Genomic DNA, 18,406 nt, shown 5'->3' with positions numbered 1-18,406 from the left:
GGTATGAAATGAAGTCTACGCTTGACTGGAGGCAACTGCAACGACCCAGTAACTGTGTTGAAAAAATTCTACATTAACATTATTTTTTCAATACGCTTATGCCTTACATTCCATGTCAAAAAGTTAGTAATGGTATCTGTCATTTAAAATCGTGCATTGACTGCCATAACTACATACAGCGTTTTCCACTAATTATGAATCTTTTTTATTATTTTGATCAATTTCTATTATTTTGTTTGTCAATTCCCTATGTGTTTCATATTGTATGTCTTACGCGCTACATGCTGCACTTGTGTGAATAGTTTGTCCTGCTTTGTTATAACGTTTGTATGTGTATGTGTGTTTTGCTGTTTATTATTGTTTTATTGATAGCTTTTTGTGACGAATAATTCTACTAAAAATGATAACAGTTGGCCCTGCCCTGACAAATAGAAGTATTTGTTAACCCCGAACACAAAACGTTGTATAAGAAAGTTAGTGAATTTTTTCAAAGCTAGGTCCAATAAAGAATTGATCGATATTAGGCTCAGCAGTTACGGTATTATAAATATGCAAGTTTGTGTTCTTTATCTGAACTCACTGAAATGCCTTGGACAATAAGGCAAATTTAATTAAACGAGAACGTCACAAGTTTCGTAAAGTGGCAGTTGGTCACCGCGTCTCGTTAAAAAGAGAACATCAAACATCGAACCGACGGCAACGAAACCTGGTAACCAGACCAGCGAAAATAAACTTTTCTATTTGTTAAAGGCCCTAGTCCAGCATTCCTGCCTTAGCACGAGTTGTTTTACTCAGCAAGCATGATGCACCATATAATTACGCCAAGTCATCACAACAAAAAATTGTGAATTTGGTTGGTTTCAGATCAATTTAGGATATTGATTAATGGTAAAAGTAATGCCATGTTTTCGCATAGCAAGGCAGGATCGCACCACTGCGCAGGCCCTTTATATTTAGTGATCACAGCTCTAATATTCTGATCATAAAGTTCACAGGCATTGCAGCCAAGCTGGATCAGCCACTTTTCCCGACAAGTCGGAGCGAGATCTGAAAAATCAAGCTCCCGGTGAGGTTTGAACTCACGAACCTGGGCTAACCAGGCCCAACGCTCTACCACCTTACCAGAAGGGCGAATATCGTTCTTACGTAATATTGGGCAAATCTCTTCTATCCAAATACAAGTACGGGGAACTTTTTTATACGTTGCCTTGGGATTTGGCTGATGAAATACATAGCATACACAATAGTCAACAGTGGGACATGATTGAGAATAATTGATGCTTTAAATTGTTTTGGGTCCCACTATCTCACCAAAATATGCAAGAAAACACAACCCTTTATGAAAAACTTCGCGGTGTTGAGGCGTTTGTCCTTCGCTGATAACACTTTCGTCAGAAGTTATGTTTCTTTTACCAACAGTGGCGCGGAATCAAATTTCAAAAACAATGAATACCCTTCTCGGGGTCGCATTACCGTTTTTGTATTGTGCAGATATGGTTCCCGTGATACAGTAACACGCCATCCAGAAATCAGTGGGTATGTTATTGTTGGAAAGTGGTACTGCATATAGTAAGCCATATGTTAAAGAAACTAATATTTCAGGAGTAGTTACAGTGGGGTTGCATGGATACTAAACTATTTAACTTCATGGGAGATTTTTATGGAGAAATTATAAGGAAACACTAGAAATGTGACTTTTTGTGTTAGCTCTTTATACGTAGTCTGTACTGTTTGAAATTTGCCATCGAGATATTAATGGTTTGTGTGTCAATTCACATACGATTGAACGTAATACACGGGAAATGGTTCACGTCACCTCCATTCAAACATGAACAAAACGCTTACATGCTTTGGATTTGTTTGCGCGTTTGTAACAAATGTTTACTTTGTAAGTTGTAAGAGAAAGAGTGAGTACGAACTGCTGCAAAATGTGATCGCACGTGACTCGCCTAACAAAAAACAACATGGGAAATATATTCCGGAAGCGACGTCGTCCACAACTACGGACTTTTCATTTGAACGAAGATCAAGTAAACAGTTTGGCTGAGCGCATAGCTGGAACGTGGCCAGACTGCAATATGGATCAAGCCACGGATTCCCCAGATTTTGAACTCCACTGGCACCGACAGAACTTTTCACCTCGTTCTCCTCTCACCGAAGCGTTTGATTTTCAACACTCGCAAACTCACTCTCCTGCTCTCTCGCACGACACTGAACAAGATTTTCAAAACTTATTTTCTGTCCTTTCAAACAGCGACGATGATTTGAGAGAAACTGTCCAAAGGTTGGAAGATACTGAATTTTCAGAATCGAATTCTTCAAGCGATTTTGATGATCCGCCAAACAGCTGGGGATCGTTCTCATCTTGGTCTGCAGGCAGTTCCCATTTTGTGACAAACAATCGCTTGGCGGAATTGGATGACGATGAACAACACGACGAAGAAACGCGCGGCTTAAATCCGGATCAACCCAGCACTCCCAGGAACACTCAATCCAAGGTAATTTATCGTTGATATCTAAAACAGGTGTTCCCAATTGTTTATGTGATATGTCGCACTTTTGTACATTCGTCGTTCAACTTCTACAGACAAGACTTTGTTTCCTGTTTTTAGCTTTTATACCAGGGGCAAATGAATTTCGTCATAAATCTAATTATCATTAAATTAAAATACACAATCAAAAAAACGAATTGTCACCGAACAAAATTATTGTCAAATATGCTTGTCGTAGATCTAATATATAATGATATGAAGGTTTTCTGAACAGCTTACGTATAGCAACCATCTTTTTCCTATAGGAGCGAAACAACTCAAGTAACAGGGAATGTGAAATTTGCTTGGACACAACTAAAGACATTGCATTTGTTCCTTGCGGCCACGGATCGTGTTCGAAATGTTCAACGCAACTCACACACTGCCACATATGCCGATCTGCCATACAGTCTAAACTAAGATTGTATTTGTGACTGAAACGATTTTTATTCTGCGGTCTATTGTAAATCTGTAGTATCTCCCACAAAAACTCCCACCCATTCGTAATCACTCATGCGCGTCGACAATATGTGATTGTAGCAGTGTCAAAGTTTGAATCCAGATACTGGCAGATACGCATGTTCTTGTTGTTTATACACATAGTCGACACCTTTTGTAACTATTATAAATCCCTTTCTGTGAGCATGCCGACAGATGGCCACTGTGTCGACCTATATGGTCTCATCTGTGCAGCTTTGTGTGACTCTTCTAGACAACTTTATACGGTGCTTATATTATAAATCAGTCCATCAACTTTTTTCTGTTTAATCCCGACGCCAAGTGCTAAACCTAAAAAATGTAGACCTATCTTTAGAATGATGTATCAAATATTTGTGTTAAGTCTTGTCGTCAAAACGTGCACAGAGCATATTTGTCAAGCGCACTTGTCGGGTGATTGCTGCTTCCTGCTCTACAAGCGGCATTACCAACTGCCCGTGTTACACACTGTAAAAGATGATGTTCCTTGGTCTGTACACAGTGGTTCTTAACAGTATTGTAGGTGGGTTTCTCTTTAAACTGAAAGAGGGGAAATGAGGGAAACAAGATTAAGAACCACTGGTCTGTACACAGTTAGTTCATACACACGCAAATGACAAACTACCAGTGTTTCCGACCACGTGTGTAATATTGTTGACCACCTACCTATACATCCTTATATAGGACCAATGTTTAAAGGGTTTTTTTCGAGGAACCATAGTCATTTTTCTCACGGTGAGAATATGTTTAGATAATTACTTTTGAGGAATGAACATTTGCGTTTCCAAAAATATTTCGTCGAACTGTATATGCAATTCAACATAAAGACTGCAAAAACGAAACCAGGTTTCACACAATATTATTGATGCAAATTTTGATGCCAATACCGGTCATAACAACCCTTCACCATAATATTAGAGGGCACTCAACGGTCAAATCAATAAACGATTGTGTAGCTTTTTATTGGTTCAGGAAATAACCTACATTACACCATTATTTATCATGGCCTCGACTAGAGCCTGATGACGTAACATAGTTGCAGCATTGCATAAATTTATAATATTGCATTGTTAGAGGTAGTGGCCGCTTGTGCGTTGGACATGCTCCCATGAATAAGACCACGGTCAACATACTGTGGTTGGAAATATTTCTTTTGTGGTATTTCGGTGTCTCGCTCGTTTTTTTCGCACAAAATTTTGTGCGAAATTGTGTCAAAACGCGACGAATGACGCTGGTCGTTTATATCTCGTTTGAAAGCGGGTTTTGGTAATCGGCCAATCGTGCTTACATTGCCAAACACGTGCACGGTTATATCGACGTGTGTGTGTGGAAGTGACACCACACCAAAGGATATGTGAAAATTTAAAGCCGTTTTAATCGAAGCGACTCAAATGAATAATGCTTTGTCCTCACAAACAAGACATTAATTATAATAGTTGAGGACAGCAGAATACGTAAGTTGCCGTTTTTACACGTATTTGCGACGAAGTTGCCGCAAGTTGCGGGCACGTATTTGCTACGAATTACACGTAAAACTGTACGAGATAACATTTTGTGATCGCTTCATTCGATTAATCATCGCTGCTAAACGGCTGAAATAAGTTACGTTTTGACCAGACAAACAAGACATTAACTGTAAAGGTTGTAGACAACAGAATACGTAAGTTGCTATTTTTAGCTAACACGTTTTTGCTACAAATTACACGATATGCGTGCGTCCGTTGCATGCAGTCATCATGCTTGAAATGTGTCAAGCAGCTTGCCTTTTGCGCAAAAATGCGTTGTTTACAAAATATGTACGTATTTTCCTTAAAACTGCTGTTATAAATATGTGAGTCTGGTTAACAAATCTAAGCAAATGTTTCCAGAAGTAGAAAAATTAACACTATAGTGGATTGGACAGATAGATCAGATCAGCTAAGTCACTAATCCTGCTTTTGTAGTTATAGTGGATCTTGCTGTTGAATCGTGTATAGTACGCAAGCCTACAGGTTATAAGTGGGATTGAATTTTTGCAACGGGGAACAAGATGAAGTCTGTAAATAACGGGCAAAGTACTTTTAATCTCTGTCGTTATTACAGCTGACCCACATTATAAATTTAAAGAATGCACAATAAAATCTACGAAACTTTTGTGCACCAGAATGGCAGTTCTTTTCAATTTGTAACCTTCTTTACAACGTTTAATAGTTACATAGTTTGTTTTACCATGGGAAATGACGTGAATAAAGCTGGTTATCAAGTGCAAGCGGAACCGAACTCTTTCGTCGATGAAAAGTTAAGTTTGGAAGTCCAAACTCTTCCAACTTTTTCAACGAGCGTCACGGAGTCTATTGAAACACAAGACGGGTGCACCCTCAAACCGGCCGGAAAAATGGGTCAAATTTCTCAAAGATTTTACTCACCGTCCATGTCATCCCAAGTGTTCCTGGACCAATCCTTGTCGATGTTTTCATGTGAGTCCGAAAGTTCCGACTCAACTAGCAGTGGAGATTCAAGTTCATTCAGTGACCGGGAAGACGAGGACTCGGGAAGCGAGTGGAGCGATTCTGAATCTTCTGCCACATCCGATTCTGATTCGGAGGAAGAAGATGTGTTTGAAGCTGCGCCGGAAGCAAGAACGTCACTTACGCAAGATACATACAGCGTATACGAAAGAGATAATGAATACGCGGTGAGTTTTTGCGCAAAACAAACTTTTCATACATATTGTTACGTCAGCCGTTTATTCAAAAATTTACACCGGTACGTTGATATTTTATTTATGTCAAAGAATCATTTAACTATATCTTTCGTATAGTACAGCTTATTTTAGCGCTTCAAGATGTTCTCTTATATATATAAAAATATAACCTACGCGGTACATAAAAGGATTAACCTAGTCATTTATTCTATAGGAAGGACACAACTCATGCAACCGGCAGTGTGAAATTTGCGTGGACAAAACAAAAGTCACAGCGTTTGTTCCTTGCGGCCACGGAGCCTGTTCGAAATGTTCAGCGCAACTTAGAAACTGCCATATATGCAGGGCTTCAATAGAATCTAAACTGAGGTTGTATTTGTAAATGTATCGTGTTTGACACTTCATGATATACCTACTTTCAGATGACCAGATGTTTTTATTGTTAAAAATGGTGCTTTATTCATTTTATTTAACGCTAAATTATATTTTACCAGCGCAATGTGATAAAAATTGGTTCATGGTAATATGTCCATACACAAAATTAATGAAAAAAATGTGTGGAAAAATTCATTGTATCATGCAAGTGAGTCCGTGGTGTTAACAATTGACCCTTTTCCCATGCATGCATGTCGCAGGTAGTGTATCTCATAGAATTAATATACTATTAATATAATAGTATTAATGTTAGATGGGGTGGGTCAGTGAACTATGGGTTTAATACATCTATGATACTCAAAGCAAAACTATCCTTCCACCGTAATCACTCATGCGCGACAAAAAGGTCAATTATTATTCTCCATACGATAGTAATAATTGTAGCTTCATAAAGACCCAATTTACATCCTTGAACTGACTGGCATGAGTGTTTTTGATGTTTGTTTGTAGTTTTCCTGTGATATTTCGTATAGATTGACGTGTTGTACAATTGTTAAAAATTTGTTTTCTATTTTCTTAAACTTTAGTCTTGGCGCCAAGTACGGAATTTGCCAATCACACAAATGATGTAACGTCCATAAGGTATCAATAATTTTTGCACAGCCTTTCTTCCTACAAAGGACATATGTTATGTGTTTTATGCACTTATAAAGTGATTACGTCTTCCTGTACAAGCGGCATTGACACTTACCCATTTTATACACCGCAGAAGATGTTGTTCCTGCCCTGGGTAAACAGCACCTAGTACCTACACGAACTATAAACAATTCGCGCATACGCTCATATTATAGCAGGGTTTTCGCCTACACGCATAACTTATATAGAATCAATGCTTATTAAGCCAACCCATGGCCCCAACCTTAAATTTTCTAGGTCCAAAAATCCACCTTTGATTGTTCCTCGATAGGATTATTTGCGAAAATATACAATAAATTGGATTACAAATAATGAATCGTCTATTTCATCTATCTATTTCTCACAAGTTATCATCCGGTCGTTACACGTTAACGACTAACTTCAAGCCTCGTTGCTTTCTGCCGGGGATTTCCAAGTGCTGATCGGTTAATGTTTCACAAATCCGCGAGCGTCCACGGGTAATAACTCAGTTCCGTCAGGAAAGTAATATGCTGTGTCCATTGTCTTCATCAATGATTTACTTGTGGTGGCGAAATACATTCTTTACAAACGTAGTTACGGATCTTTTACTTACTTTATTAAAAAAAGCAGTGCGAATGATGTAGTCTACGATACATAGATATACCTTCAGTCGTGTTGATTTTAAGCCAATGAGCATGTGAGGATTGATGGACGTGGTTCAGCCTCACGGCAATTCTAAGTGGAAAGATAGAAAAAATCTTGCATCATAGTCGATATGTGGTTTCTATTTTTTTAAAAATCCAGAATACAGGTTGCTTCAAATAATAAAGAACACCATGGGAAATGCGATGGGGGAGCGATTTCGAAAACTTAGGCAAGCATGTAGGACTGATTTATCTACCCCTGATGCGGATATTGATGTTGGAAGCTGGCCAGACACTTCATCTAACATTTTAAATTATGGTGTCAGTTCCACCGGATTAACTAGTGATGATGGTGACTGCCCAGAAGTACATCACTTTGGGAGGACAGCAGTTGAATGGGAATACAGCGAAGCATTTCAATTTCCGCAATGTCTTAATGGAGTTAACGGAAATAGAAACATGACGGTACACTATACAAAGTTTGTGTTACTTCCAACGCCTGATAATTCATTTGATTCTAATACAAAAGCACCACGACCATCAATTTGTAACCTACATGCTATATTTTTTTAGACGTTTCCGACAAGACAAGAGCCTAATTATTCACATATATCGTTAAGCAATAACACCGACGATGGAATGAGAAGACCCCACAACCCTCAGGTACGGTAGGCTACACATAATATTGTCGCCAGTATTAAACTGCAGATGGGGTGCAGGCTTATAGTTTATAAAATATTATGTCCAGCAGGCGTCTGTGAGGACAATGAATGAACCGGATTACGTAAACTTGGAGTCGATCCAAAACACCGTTGGTGGGGTTAATCGACGTGACAGATTGGGATATTTCAACAATTCGACTTCCAGATTACCAGAACATTTTTTGCCCATCCAAAACGACCCTGAAGAGAATGAAAGAGAACAAAGACGAACTCAACCTGGCAGTGGCGAAAACAGTTATTCCACAACAAGACTATCAATTCCAGTAAGTGTTCGTTTTTATGCTATATGGGGACATTTTGTATCAAACAAAGCAAGCCAAAAATTCTGGTGCGAGTTTTTGACATGTAACAACGTTTCACGAAGCAAACAACACTGTGTATGCAAATTATGTTTTAAACCCAAGCCTTACTTACATATTAGGAAGGGTCTGTTATGTCCTCTTATTTAAAAGATCGGAACTACTGCACTATAAAAGATGTTATCTTGTTTGTTGTCCGGGGTACTTTGAATGAATAAAATCGAATAAAAACCAATTTTAAATCATTGCAGTCAATTACCAATACGGTGCAGTTTTAAACCTATGTGTCTCAGATATGTGCAATATTATATTCAGATATTTTCAAGAACGAGATTGCCGAGTTACGAAGACTTTATGTTAAGACGTAACATGGGTGGTGAAATGCTAAGACCACGAAACTTTCAGGTACAAGACATATATGTTTTTGTCAGCAACGTCTAAGTACCACAGTGCATAACTACTACAGTTTACAGAAGATGATGTATTAAACCAATACAATTTGCAGATATCTCCTAGGGAAAATGATGAACCGAATTACGAAAACTTGGTGTCAAGCCGTCACAACGTTGGTGGAATTAATCGATTTACATGCGGGTATGCATTGCGACATTTTAACAGCGTCGAATTAACGCAGTCAAGCAGTGGCGAAAGCAGTCGTTCCCCGACAAGAAATTCAATCGCAGTGAGTTTAGTTTTCTCTTTGCGACAAACCAAACCGCAAAATGGCCAATTACGCAAACCTGGCACACATTTGCTTCAAATTTATAAAGTCATGACTTGTCAAATCTGCAATTCATATTAAGCTTGTACGTTATAGCACAGAATACAATGTGCTGCAATTTACGAATCTCAAACGTGGGAGATCTACCGGCAAAATACACACTAACGTCGCATAAATTCCCTTAACGTTTGACTGCTTGATAGTTGAAGTCATATTGCACTGTTGGAGGCAGGATTTTATTTCATTTGGATTTGATTCAATTCATATTCTCAAAACCAATTATTCTATGTTTATTGTACCAAGGGACAGCCGAACAAGTGTGACAGACGATGCGAAGTTTGCCTTGATACCACAAAAAACACAGCGTTTGTTCCATGCGATCATGGAGCTTGTTCAAGTTGCTCATCCCAACTTACAGAATGTCACGTGTGCAGAAGTACGATAGAGACCAAACTACGATTGTACTTTTAGCATAAGTGCGTCTTCAGTTTGCGCTCTGGCATTCAAGTTTCACTAGGACGGAAGTTCTAGGTTTTGTTAACTCTGCATGTCCAGGCAACATTCAATACCTTGCTCACATTCCATTTTTAATTCAATACCTTGCTCACATTGCCATTGCCCTTTCAACATGTATGTTGTCACACACTACTGCAACTTGTATGTTAATACTCATGTCTATCATAAACAATAGCGCTGATCAAATGCAATTCATCCTTGTATACATCTAAATTTTCATTTCTGTTATCAATCTAGAACAGTAAAAGATGGCGCTAATATTGCAGTTTGAAAACAAGCTTTTTCATGTAATTGCAATATATTCCATGTGCAATATCAACAGGAAAATACAAGCATAAGCCATCGGCACTAATAAATTGCCACTTCAGTGTTAGTCGCATGTTGTTTTTCTGAATATTATTTGTATAAAAGTACATGAAGGCATTGGGAAGGTAAACAACCAGCAGGGAGCAGTTATTCCCACACCACTAACACAACAACAAGCACCATAGTGAACACTCTACAATGTAAGGAATTCTCAGCTTCATAAACATATTATCTTACGCAATCACAAAACATTTGCCATTTGTGTAAAGAGAAAATTAAAACAGGAACAAAACACAATCAAAAAAGTTTTCTTTACATACTGTGCTTCATCTTGCATTTCCAACAATACAACAGCATGGACTGAAAACAATTGAGCAAAAGAAGTATCTACAATAATCCTCTTTCAGCACCCATATCACTTTATTCCATTCAAAAATTTGATAACTTCTGCATGGAACAAATCAGGGTTGTCAAGGTAACAGGGATGCTTGCCATCAGGAATAACCAAGGAAGAACTATTTGGGATTTTGGCTAAGATCTTGTTTTTCTCTGGAGCTCCAGTGTCCAATGACCCAGACACTATGAATGTAGGAACCAATACTTTAGTGAAGTCATCATCTGAGTTGGTCATAACTGGTGCAATAGGGACAAAACCACCCATTTTGTTTCCATATTTAAATAAATATGGGATTGAAAAGGTGCCACTCATTGAAGGGCTAAAGATGACAGGATTCTCCAATCCAAGTTTAGTCACTAAGTGATCCAAAAATTCAGCTTTGTCCAGAGTTTTGGGACTTTTGTCTGATTTACCAAAGCCTGGCAAATCAACAGCCACAGTTTTAAAACCTTCAACAGTCAGTTTGTCAATTGTACCCAATTTTTTCCAGGTTTCTGCTGAAAATGCAGCACCGTGTAGTAAAAGAACTTGTGGTTTGGCAATGGACCCTTGATCTTCTTGGTTTGAATTGCCTTTGATCACATGTATATTCAATTCATCAACTTCAATGGTTTCTTCAGTGGTTTTAGGCATCGCTGATGAACCAAGCTTTCCATCCTTCTGAAAACTTTTTACTGCAGATTTCTCATCGTCAACAAACTGCTTCGCTTGGTGGAAAAAATCTGCAAATTATAACAAACATGTGTAGATCACAGTTTTATGCATGAAATCATTAAGAGTTTATAAAGGACATGTACACACACAACTAACAGAGTATTTAGGTCTTTTCTACTTGATATTGACATAAGCTTAATAAACTTCTTTTACTCAAAAACCAAATCATACATAAAGCAACATACCATCCTCCTTTGCTTTGTCTGGAAAAAAAGAAATCAAAACAAAAAGACTGGCTACAAATAGCACTCCAATGCCAACCACAGCTCTTTTGCTTAACATAATGGAAGTATCTGAGTGAATCACTAAAAACTGTCTCTGTTATACAAAGATCAATTAAATTGTTAAACGGGATATGTTTTACATATTATAAGGCATTATGTAGACTTATAGCGATCGCATAAAAAACACGTAATTTTAGACACGTAGAGTTTCCGAAACTACTGCATGAATAAACTGCAGTCGTTAAAGCGAAATATTTGTCATGCAACAAAGAGTAATACTGAATATCCAATACTTTCCACGATGTTTGTAGGCAAATAGTATTTGCAATTTGCAGAGGGCGCAAAAATGTAAAAATAAGTTTTACGAATTACAAAAACTTTTTTTTGACAAATTTTTTTAAAAAGTTTTATTTGACTGCTTTGCAAACGAAGCATGACCAAAAAAGTCCCAGGGGATTTTGTTGATGCAAAAAAGTGAAAATTTTAAAATAATGTATTTCTGTGTTTTGCGTAAATTTTCAAATCTCTCGAATTCTGGGATCGTTAGTTACGTTAGGTGGTATTCATCTCGTTCTGTACCATTAACATCACAAACATATAACGTTGTTCGGTAAGTTTATATGCCTGTCAGAGAAGCATTATGTTTATATTAGGTTTGCAACTGCATTGCAATAAAACTATTAAAAAAAGAGATGATTCGTGAATTGTTTCATGTTAATAGTGGTAACCAAATAATTGTGTTTAGAGGGAATTTTTCTGTCCTTACCAATGATGACCTGAAACATTTTGAATCTGTTGTGGGGAAGGAACATGTTGTCACAGATCAACACGACTTGGAAATGTTTAACATTGACTGGATGAGAAGTGTGTGTGGTCAAAGCAAGGTTTGTATATAACAAAGCCATTTAGCATTATGCGTTGATTTTGCACCTAAAATTGGTTAACCCATTGAATGTTTTGTCAAAGTTGCTGCTTAAGCCTGGAACGACAAATGAGGTTTCTGAAATTCTCAAGCATTGCAATAATAGAAAGCTTGCTGTTTGTCCACAGGTACAGCTTACATTATTTTTTCTGTTCAATTTCAATTATTTGAAATTATTTATGTGCTTATTAACCAAGGGAGGAAATACTGGCCTTGTCGGGGGAAGTGTTCCAGTACACGATGAAGTTATAGTCAGCACTCAGAGAATGAAGAATATAAAATCTATTGATCCTGTTTCAGGTCCTTTAAAGTACAAATAACATAAAACATATAGATTTTAAGTTGTTGATTGTTTAATTGATTTTTGAATTGAAAGTTATTTTGTTATTGGCGGCATAGAAACATATTTTTATTGCAGGTGTTATGGTGTGCCAAGCTGGATGCATTCTTGAGGCAGCAAATAGTGAGCTTGCAACACATTCACTTATGGTACCATTGGACCTTGGAGCGAAAGGAAGTTGTCATTTGGGTGGCAACATTTCAACCAATGCTGGTGGTTTAAGACTGCTTAGATATGGATCACTGAGGGGCTCAGTGCTCGGTGTTGAGGCTGTAAGTTGGATTTGTGTTAATAAATAACTGTTTTTACACTTATATTGATTTGTACACATACCTTGAGCACACTATATCATGCAATAATAGGTGCTATATGATTTTTTATGTGTGGTTAAGGTTTTGCCAAGTGGTGAAATATTGGATTGCTTGTCTGAGCTCCGTAAGGACAACACTGGTTATGACTTAAAGCAACTTCTTATTGGATCTGAAGGTACATTGGGATTTGTTACTGCCCTGTCCATTCAGTGTGTACAAAAACCTCTTTCGACAAACCTAGCTTTTTTGGGTAAGTAACTTTGAAATTTTGTGTTTTTGCAATGAAGTAGAATTAGCAAATAGCATTATTTTGAAAACAAATGATAGAACAAGTAGAGCAATAAATATTGCATTTTGCTTTTACAAAAATACATTCAAAGCCATGGAACATTTTTGTTCCACAACTAATTTGTGTACAACCAGGTGTTGAAAACTTTCCAAATGTTCTGACTTTGCTACGAGAGGCACGCAGAGACTTGGGTGAGATTTTATCTGCAATAGAATTCATGGACCAGGATGCTATGAGACTTGTCACCACTTATCTGGATTTAAGCAACCCAATTTCTTCCCACCCTCTGTACATGCTTATTGAAACATCAGGTAATAAAGTGTAAATTTTTATGTTAAGTATGTGCAAAAAAAGCCATGATAAAATTGGTAAGCTGCAGACAGGGTGTGTACATGCACTGTTTCGACCTGTGAGGTCTCATCAGTGCAGCTGTTGCAGTGCACTGATGTTCGTCTCTGTTGTTTGGTACTCAGTATAGGGTACCCAACAGATCGACGTTGACCGGCCAGGTACCACAAAGTGGAATCTTGTGTGCCTGCTAGTGTAAAAGCTAGCACAGTGCCACTGCAACAGCTGCACTGATGAGACCTCACAGGTCGAAACAGTGCGTGTACACACCCTGTCTGCAGTTTATGTAAAGTGTATGTCAAATTTGTGATTGTTTTGAGTTAAAAACAATCTTGCTAAATGGGGTAAAACTGACAAATGCAGTTCCTTGAACTTGACTAACTCATGGCCCTGTTTTAGGTTCAAACACCAAACATGATGAAGAAAAACTGTCAGCATTTCTTGAAAAGATAATGTCTATCGGCCTGGCACTAGATGGCACCCTCGCAACTGACGTCACCAAACTTCAGGTCTGCATTTTGTAGAAATTGAAGGGCCTATGACACATGGAATACCAGGGTTTGTGGGCACAAATACAGTCAATGTATTTTATATATGTTATAATTTCATGGACGCCGACAATTAAAGAATTATTAAAAAGAATCAAACGCATTTTTCGATTAACTGTGTTTGGTTGTTCACGTTATAAAACAACAAGCTATGCATGTTTTTGCCAACTATGATTGTCAATTAAATAAATTCTTCGCAGGCAATATGGGCTCTGCGCGAGCGAATCGCCGAAGCCACGTTGAGAGAAGGTTACAACTTCAAGTATGACGTTTCACTTCCCACAGAGCATATGTACACTATGGTTGAGGAATGCAGAGAGAGATTAAAAAATCTTTGCCTCTCTGTGTTTGGCTACGGCCATGTTGGTGAGAATGGATGTTTTGAGTGTTTTGAAACATCACATTAAGATCGTCACCTGGTTTTAGTTGGACTATATTTGTGTCGTCTGTATAACATCTCGAGGTTTGGAAGATATATTTGCTAAAATTATGTATTTTCTTCCGAGCAGCATTTACACACTTTTCATCCAAATTTTTTTTTTTAACTCGTCATGTTTGGAAACTCTTAGTATAAACTTGCTATTCTGCAACTGGCCCCTGGGGAAGATATAAGGTTTTTTAAATGTTGTTCCTCAGGCGACGGCAACTTGCACCTGAACATGACATGCCCGAAGTTTGACCCCAAAGTTTTGTCCGCAATTGAACCTTACGTGTACGAGTGGGTTTCCAAATACAAGGGGAGTGTCAGTGCAGAGCATGGAATGGGGTAAGAAAATATCCTCTGATAAAAACTGCTTCGAATTTCTTTGGCCGAAATCTAAGTAAAATGTCTGTCAAATTTGTGATTGTTTCCAATTGTTTTTGGGAGTTTAGGTTTTATAATGCCTGACAATATTTCCGCCTCCTGCAAGGTGCAGTATTTGCCTAACATTTTTAACCTTTATTATACCTTGAAAATTAGCGGAAACTGGGAGAAATCGTCAACGTTTCCAAAAATAAACATGGTCATTTTGTTTAGCTTCAAGAAACGCCAATATATGTCATTCACCAAGAGTGCGAGTGCCATAAATATGATGCATCAGATAAAGAAGGTGTTCGACCCAAACGGAATTCTTAATCCCTACAAAACCCTCCCCGATCCATGAGCATTGCAAATTTCGTTTGTTTTCATCTAGCTTCAAATGTAGTTACGGTGTTGTAAATTCTATGCAATAATTGCCCTTAGACATACTTTTTTTAATTTTTGCTTTTGCATAAAAACTTTGTTGCGCTGCTTTTCAAGTAAACGTAATAAATATAGATTTTTCTGTGTTGACGTTTCATACATGGTCAATTACACCATGTGGAAGGAAATCAGCCGCAGACAGCTTGTCTCAGTGAGCTGCAGACAATGCAGCTGTTTCGACTATGTGTTTGTCAGTGCAACTGGTGATTGCGAGCGGTCTTGTCTGCTAACTGTGTCAGGTTATAACGTATATTCATACAAACCGTATATACATATGATTATTGATGCAATGATTTACATAAGACACAAAAACTTAAACAGTTTCACGAATAAAACCACCCGTTTTACCACAAAGTTTCTTAAGTCTGATATTTATACACTGCACACAAGCACAAACACGTCAAATTTTACTGTGAAACGCGCTTTTTCGTCTTGTATTTGAAACATTCTCATCACTTTATCCTTCAACCTTTCATTCCCAAACCTTCCGTCATGTTGACGCATGTAATCGTGATACCAAGCCAAAGAATCTTCAAATCCCACAATATCTTCCAAACCCCATTCGCAGGACATCACGAAATCATTACAACGCTGCTTATCTTCCCATGGAATCGCTTCGAAAATATTTTCATACTTGCTTCGAACTTCATTCATTCTTTCCACATTCCTTTCTGTTGTAATGGGTTTCAGGTGGTCGTATATAAGAGAGGACATGTCAATAACAGCAGAATGGTCGTTTCCAATCAGTTCCATACTTTTATTAAAGTAACCCACTATAGCAAGACAACCTCCGGGCTTTAAAACCCGTTTTGCTTCATCAAAAAACTTGGGTAAATCAAAAAACTGAACAGACTGGGCACTCAAAACCATGTCAACAGTTCCGTTTTCAAGCTTGATATCTTCTGCGGATCCAACTTTGTAAGCAATGTGATAACAGGCATTACTTTCCACTGCTTTGTTTATCTGGGCTGCGCTTAAATCGGTAGCGATTACTTTCTTAAAGTAAGGGGCAAAAATATCTGTCGCCTGACCTGATCCACACCCTACTTCAACCATTAAATCCATTGTTTTGTCACTGGACCTGGTTTTACTGATATAATTGATGACATACCGTGCAACGTCATCAGGATATTTTGGTCTGTACTTTTTGTAAGATGAAACCAGTTCTTGTATGCTGTAAAGTTCCAGGGCCATTATATACAGATTACAACGTCAAGACGGCCAAGTTCCAGGCCTATATAACAGAAAATATATATTATTTGTACCTTTTGGCTGAAGTATCACTTCTTACTTCGTTGTAACATGCACAGCATACACTGTCACGATTCAAACACGTTCCATTGTTCAAAAATCAAGGCCAGCACGCACAAAAACGATTGATCATATCTCACCAATTGACTTATCACGATCAGCAAAGTGACAGTGCCGCTGGTTTCTCAATCGTTTCCACAGTCATTTGTAAAGCTATCACAAAGACCGAATATTATTTGACTCACCGATCAACAGTTTTAGACTTCCCTTAAATAAATTGTTTTGTCGTAAACCCATCACCTTTAATCGCAGGCGCGGATGAATTTGAACACTTTGTCTACAGTAACTATTCAAGTTCGTTGCAGCTAGTCATGCGTAACGGAACAATGGTATTTTCAAAAGGCACTGGGTCTCGGTTAATAAACCAAGGTTACCTTCAACCTAGACCAAAAGTATAAAGCACGTCAATTTTCTACAATTGTTTTCAGTCACGTTACCCATTGTTATGACCACGGAACTACACATCACACCCTTCGTCAAATATGGATCACAATATCTCGACGACGCCGCGCGCTACCTCATCAATTTTATTCAAGAAGGAGATACATAAACAAGCTACCTGAAAATCCCTATGTCTTGTGAGAAGTAGGATGAGGGTCAGGCAACACGTCAATAATTCGCCCTGTGCTTCTTGCTGAAGTGCGCCTCCCAGTGGTTAGCAAACAAGCTCGACCGCTCGAAAGATGGCGCCGATTGCTGTTGGCTGTTATCCCAAGGGCGACGCTTCAGCAGTTCGAACATGTGAATTTTTTTTACCAAGGTGAAGAATGTAAGAATGATCAAGTACGATGCTATATACAAACTCAATAAATACGACGTCAAATTAACCTTAGATTAATGCGTTCTCGAACTTTTAGTTCATATGGATTATTAACTTATACCTTATGCCTTCAGAAACCACCAGTGTTGCCACCTATATGCCGAAAGTTAACTCAAAGCTGGGTCTTGGGAATATGAATTAGGAATTGATAAGAAAATCGTATTTGAAGAGTGCATTTGACATAAGGTCGCACGTGAGTTCTTATTGCGGTGTCTCCTCACCTGACTTTAATTAAAAACCCGATGTAACAATTACGCCACTATTAATTATATCACGATTAATCAGTTGATGAATGAGACATACGTAATAATAACTACACGTTCGATATACGAGTTCAGAGCGAAAACGTAAAGTAACGTTAAATTAAGTGAAATGCGGTTAAGTTGAGTTAAAGTTAATGCGAAGTGTAAAAGTTAAAGTTAAATTAAGCAAGTTTAAAGCAAAACAGTTCAAAATGATAGTTAAATTTATTCATTCATTCATTGGTTTATTTTGGCCCAAAGTATTTCAGCAATAAAAAGATGGGGAATGCGAGAGTATGAGCAGGGGGATTAACCTTTAGGTTTTCGGTGCCAAGCGTCACCCTTAAATCAGGATACCATGCACTTTACATAAACTGGAGAGAGGCGATTTGAAAAAGGATTGTTTAAAGACTGAGGACAAACAAAAAGCCCGAAAACATCAATGGACATTTTACACAGGAAAAATGGTCTCACGATGAGGGCTGAAGCAGACATTTAACCGACCAGGAAGACAATCAAGTGGGAAACAATTTACATAAAACCGGAAAAGAATATCGTGGGAAACTAACATCGCTTGGAAATAAATTACACTTTGAAAGCGAGATCGAATCGTGAAAAAACAAGTAACTGTTTCTCAACACTCCGAAATGAGATGCGCTGAACGCCTATTTTTGATGATTTATATACAAGGGAATAAGAAGATTCCCGAAGTTAATGACCTTGTCTAGCTATTATGTGACCAATGTTACGTAACAACCATTTTCCGCTCTTCACACTTCCTCGG

The 18,406-nt window shown here is 38.0% G+C and overlaps 4 protein-coding genes across 4 annotated transcripts; 2 read left to right on the top strand and 2 right to left on the bottom strand.

The window, feature by feature from the left end:
• Nucleotides 1-1,895: 1,895 nt before the first annotated feature.
• On the top strand, nt 1,896-4,132 carry LOC145903352 (uncharacterized). Its single transcript, XM_082991429.1, has 2 exons — nt 1,896-2,498; nt 2,798-4,132. The coding sequence occupies exons 1-2, from the start codon at nt 1,965-1,967 to the stop codon at nt 2,963-2,965; spliced, it is 702 nt and encodes a 233-aa protein (XP_082847555.1). The 5' UTR covers nt 1,896-1,964; the 3' UTR covers nt 2,966-4,132.
• Nucleotides 4,133-9,837: 5,705 nt separating this feature from the next.
• LOC145902747 (putative protein-lysine deacylase ABHD14B) lies at nt 9,838-11,409 on the bottom strand. The gene is made up of 2 exons (XM_082990846.1): nt 11,228-11,409; nt 9,838-11,050 (listed from the first exon to the last, which is right to left on the bottom strand). Exons 1-2 carry the CDS (start codon nt 11,322-11,324, stop codon nt 10,347-10,349), a joined length of 801 nt encoding a protein of 266 aa, XP_082846972.1. The 5' UTR covers nt 11,325-11,409; the 3' UTR covers nt 9,838-10,346.
• A 330-nt stretch (nt 11,410-11,739) lies between these two features.
• Nucleotides 11,740-15,306, top strand: LOC145901939 (D-2-hydroxyglutarate dehydrogenase, mitochondrial-like). The gene is made up of 11 exons (XM_082989759.1): nt 11,740-11,876; nt 12,012-12,150; nt 12,233-12,316; nt 12,386-12,488; nt 12,607-12,800; nt 12,921-13,089; nt 13,263-13,439; nt 13,876-13,985; nt 14,225-14,390; nt 14,661-14,790; nt 15,043-15,306. Exons 1-11 carry the CDS (start codon nt 11,758-11,760, stop codon nt 15,167-15,169), a joined length of 1,518 nt encoding a protein of 505 aa, XP_082845885.1. The 5' UTR covers nt 11,740-11,757; the 3' UTR covers nt 15,170-15,306.
• A 315-nt stretch (nt 15,307-15,621) lies between these two features.
• On the bottom strand, nt 15,622-16,443 carry LOC145901889 (putative methyltransferase Mb3374). Its single transcript, XM_082989698.1, has one exon. The coding sequence runs from the start codon at nt 16,441-16,443 to the stop codon at nt 15,622-15,624; it is 822 nt and encodes a 273-aa protein (XP_082845824.1).
• Nucleotides 16,444-18,406: the final 1,963 nt, after the last annotated feature.

The sequence above is a fragment of the Ascidia mentula genome, chromosome 5 (genome assembly GCF_947561715.1).
Source record: "Ascidia mentula chromosome 5, kaAscMent1.1, whole genome shotgun sequence".
NCBI lineage: Eukaryota > Metazoa > Chordata > Ascidiacea > Phlebobranchia > Ascidiidae > Ascidia > Ascidia mentula.
The sequence above is the reverse complement of the archived record's forward strand: the minus strand, read 5'-3'. Positions and strand labels throughout refer to the sequence as shown.

What these genes read in the sequence shown, in the direction of transcription:
- LOC145903352 (XM_082991429.1), top strand. Translation starts at nt 1,965, where the DNA reads ATGGGAAATATATTCCGGAAGCGACGTCGTCCACAACTACGGACTTTT. An exon ending in CCAGGAACACTCAATCCAAG is followed by an intron (nt 2,499 to 2,797) that starts GTAATTTATCGT and finishes TTTTTCCTATAG; the next exon opens with GAGCGAAACAACTCAAGTAA.
- LOC145902747 (XM_082990846.1), bottom strand. Translation starts at nt 11,324, where the DNA reads ATGTTAAGCAAAAGAGCTGTGGTTGGCATTGGAGTGCTATTTGTAGCC. An exon ending in AGACAAAGCAAAGGAGGATG is followed by an intron (nt 11,051 to 11,227) that starts GTATGTTGCTTT and finishes TATAATTTGCAG; the next exon opens with ATTTTTTCCACCAAGCGAAG.
- LOC145901939 (XM_082989759.1), top strand. Translation starts at nt 11,758, where the DNA reads ATGTATTTCTGTGTTTTGCGTAAATTTTCAAATCTCTCGAATTCTGGG. An exon ending in AGCTTGCTGTTTGTCCACAG is followed by an intron (nt 12,317 to 12,385) that starts GTACAGCTTACA and finishes TTATTAACCAAG; the next exon opens with GGAGGAAATACTGGCCTTGT. An exon ending in CTGACGTCACCAAACTTCAG is followed by an intron (nt 13,986 to 14,224) that starts GTCTGCATTTTG and finishes AATTCTTCGCAG; the next exon opens with GCAATATGGGCTCTGCGCGA.
- LOC145901889 (XM_082989698.1), bottom strand. Translation starts at nt 16,443, where the DNA reads ATGGCCCTGGAACTTTACAGCATACAAGAACTGGTTTCATCTTACAAA.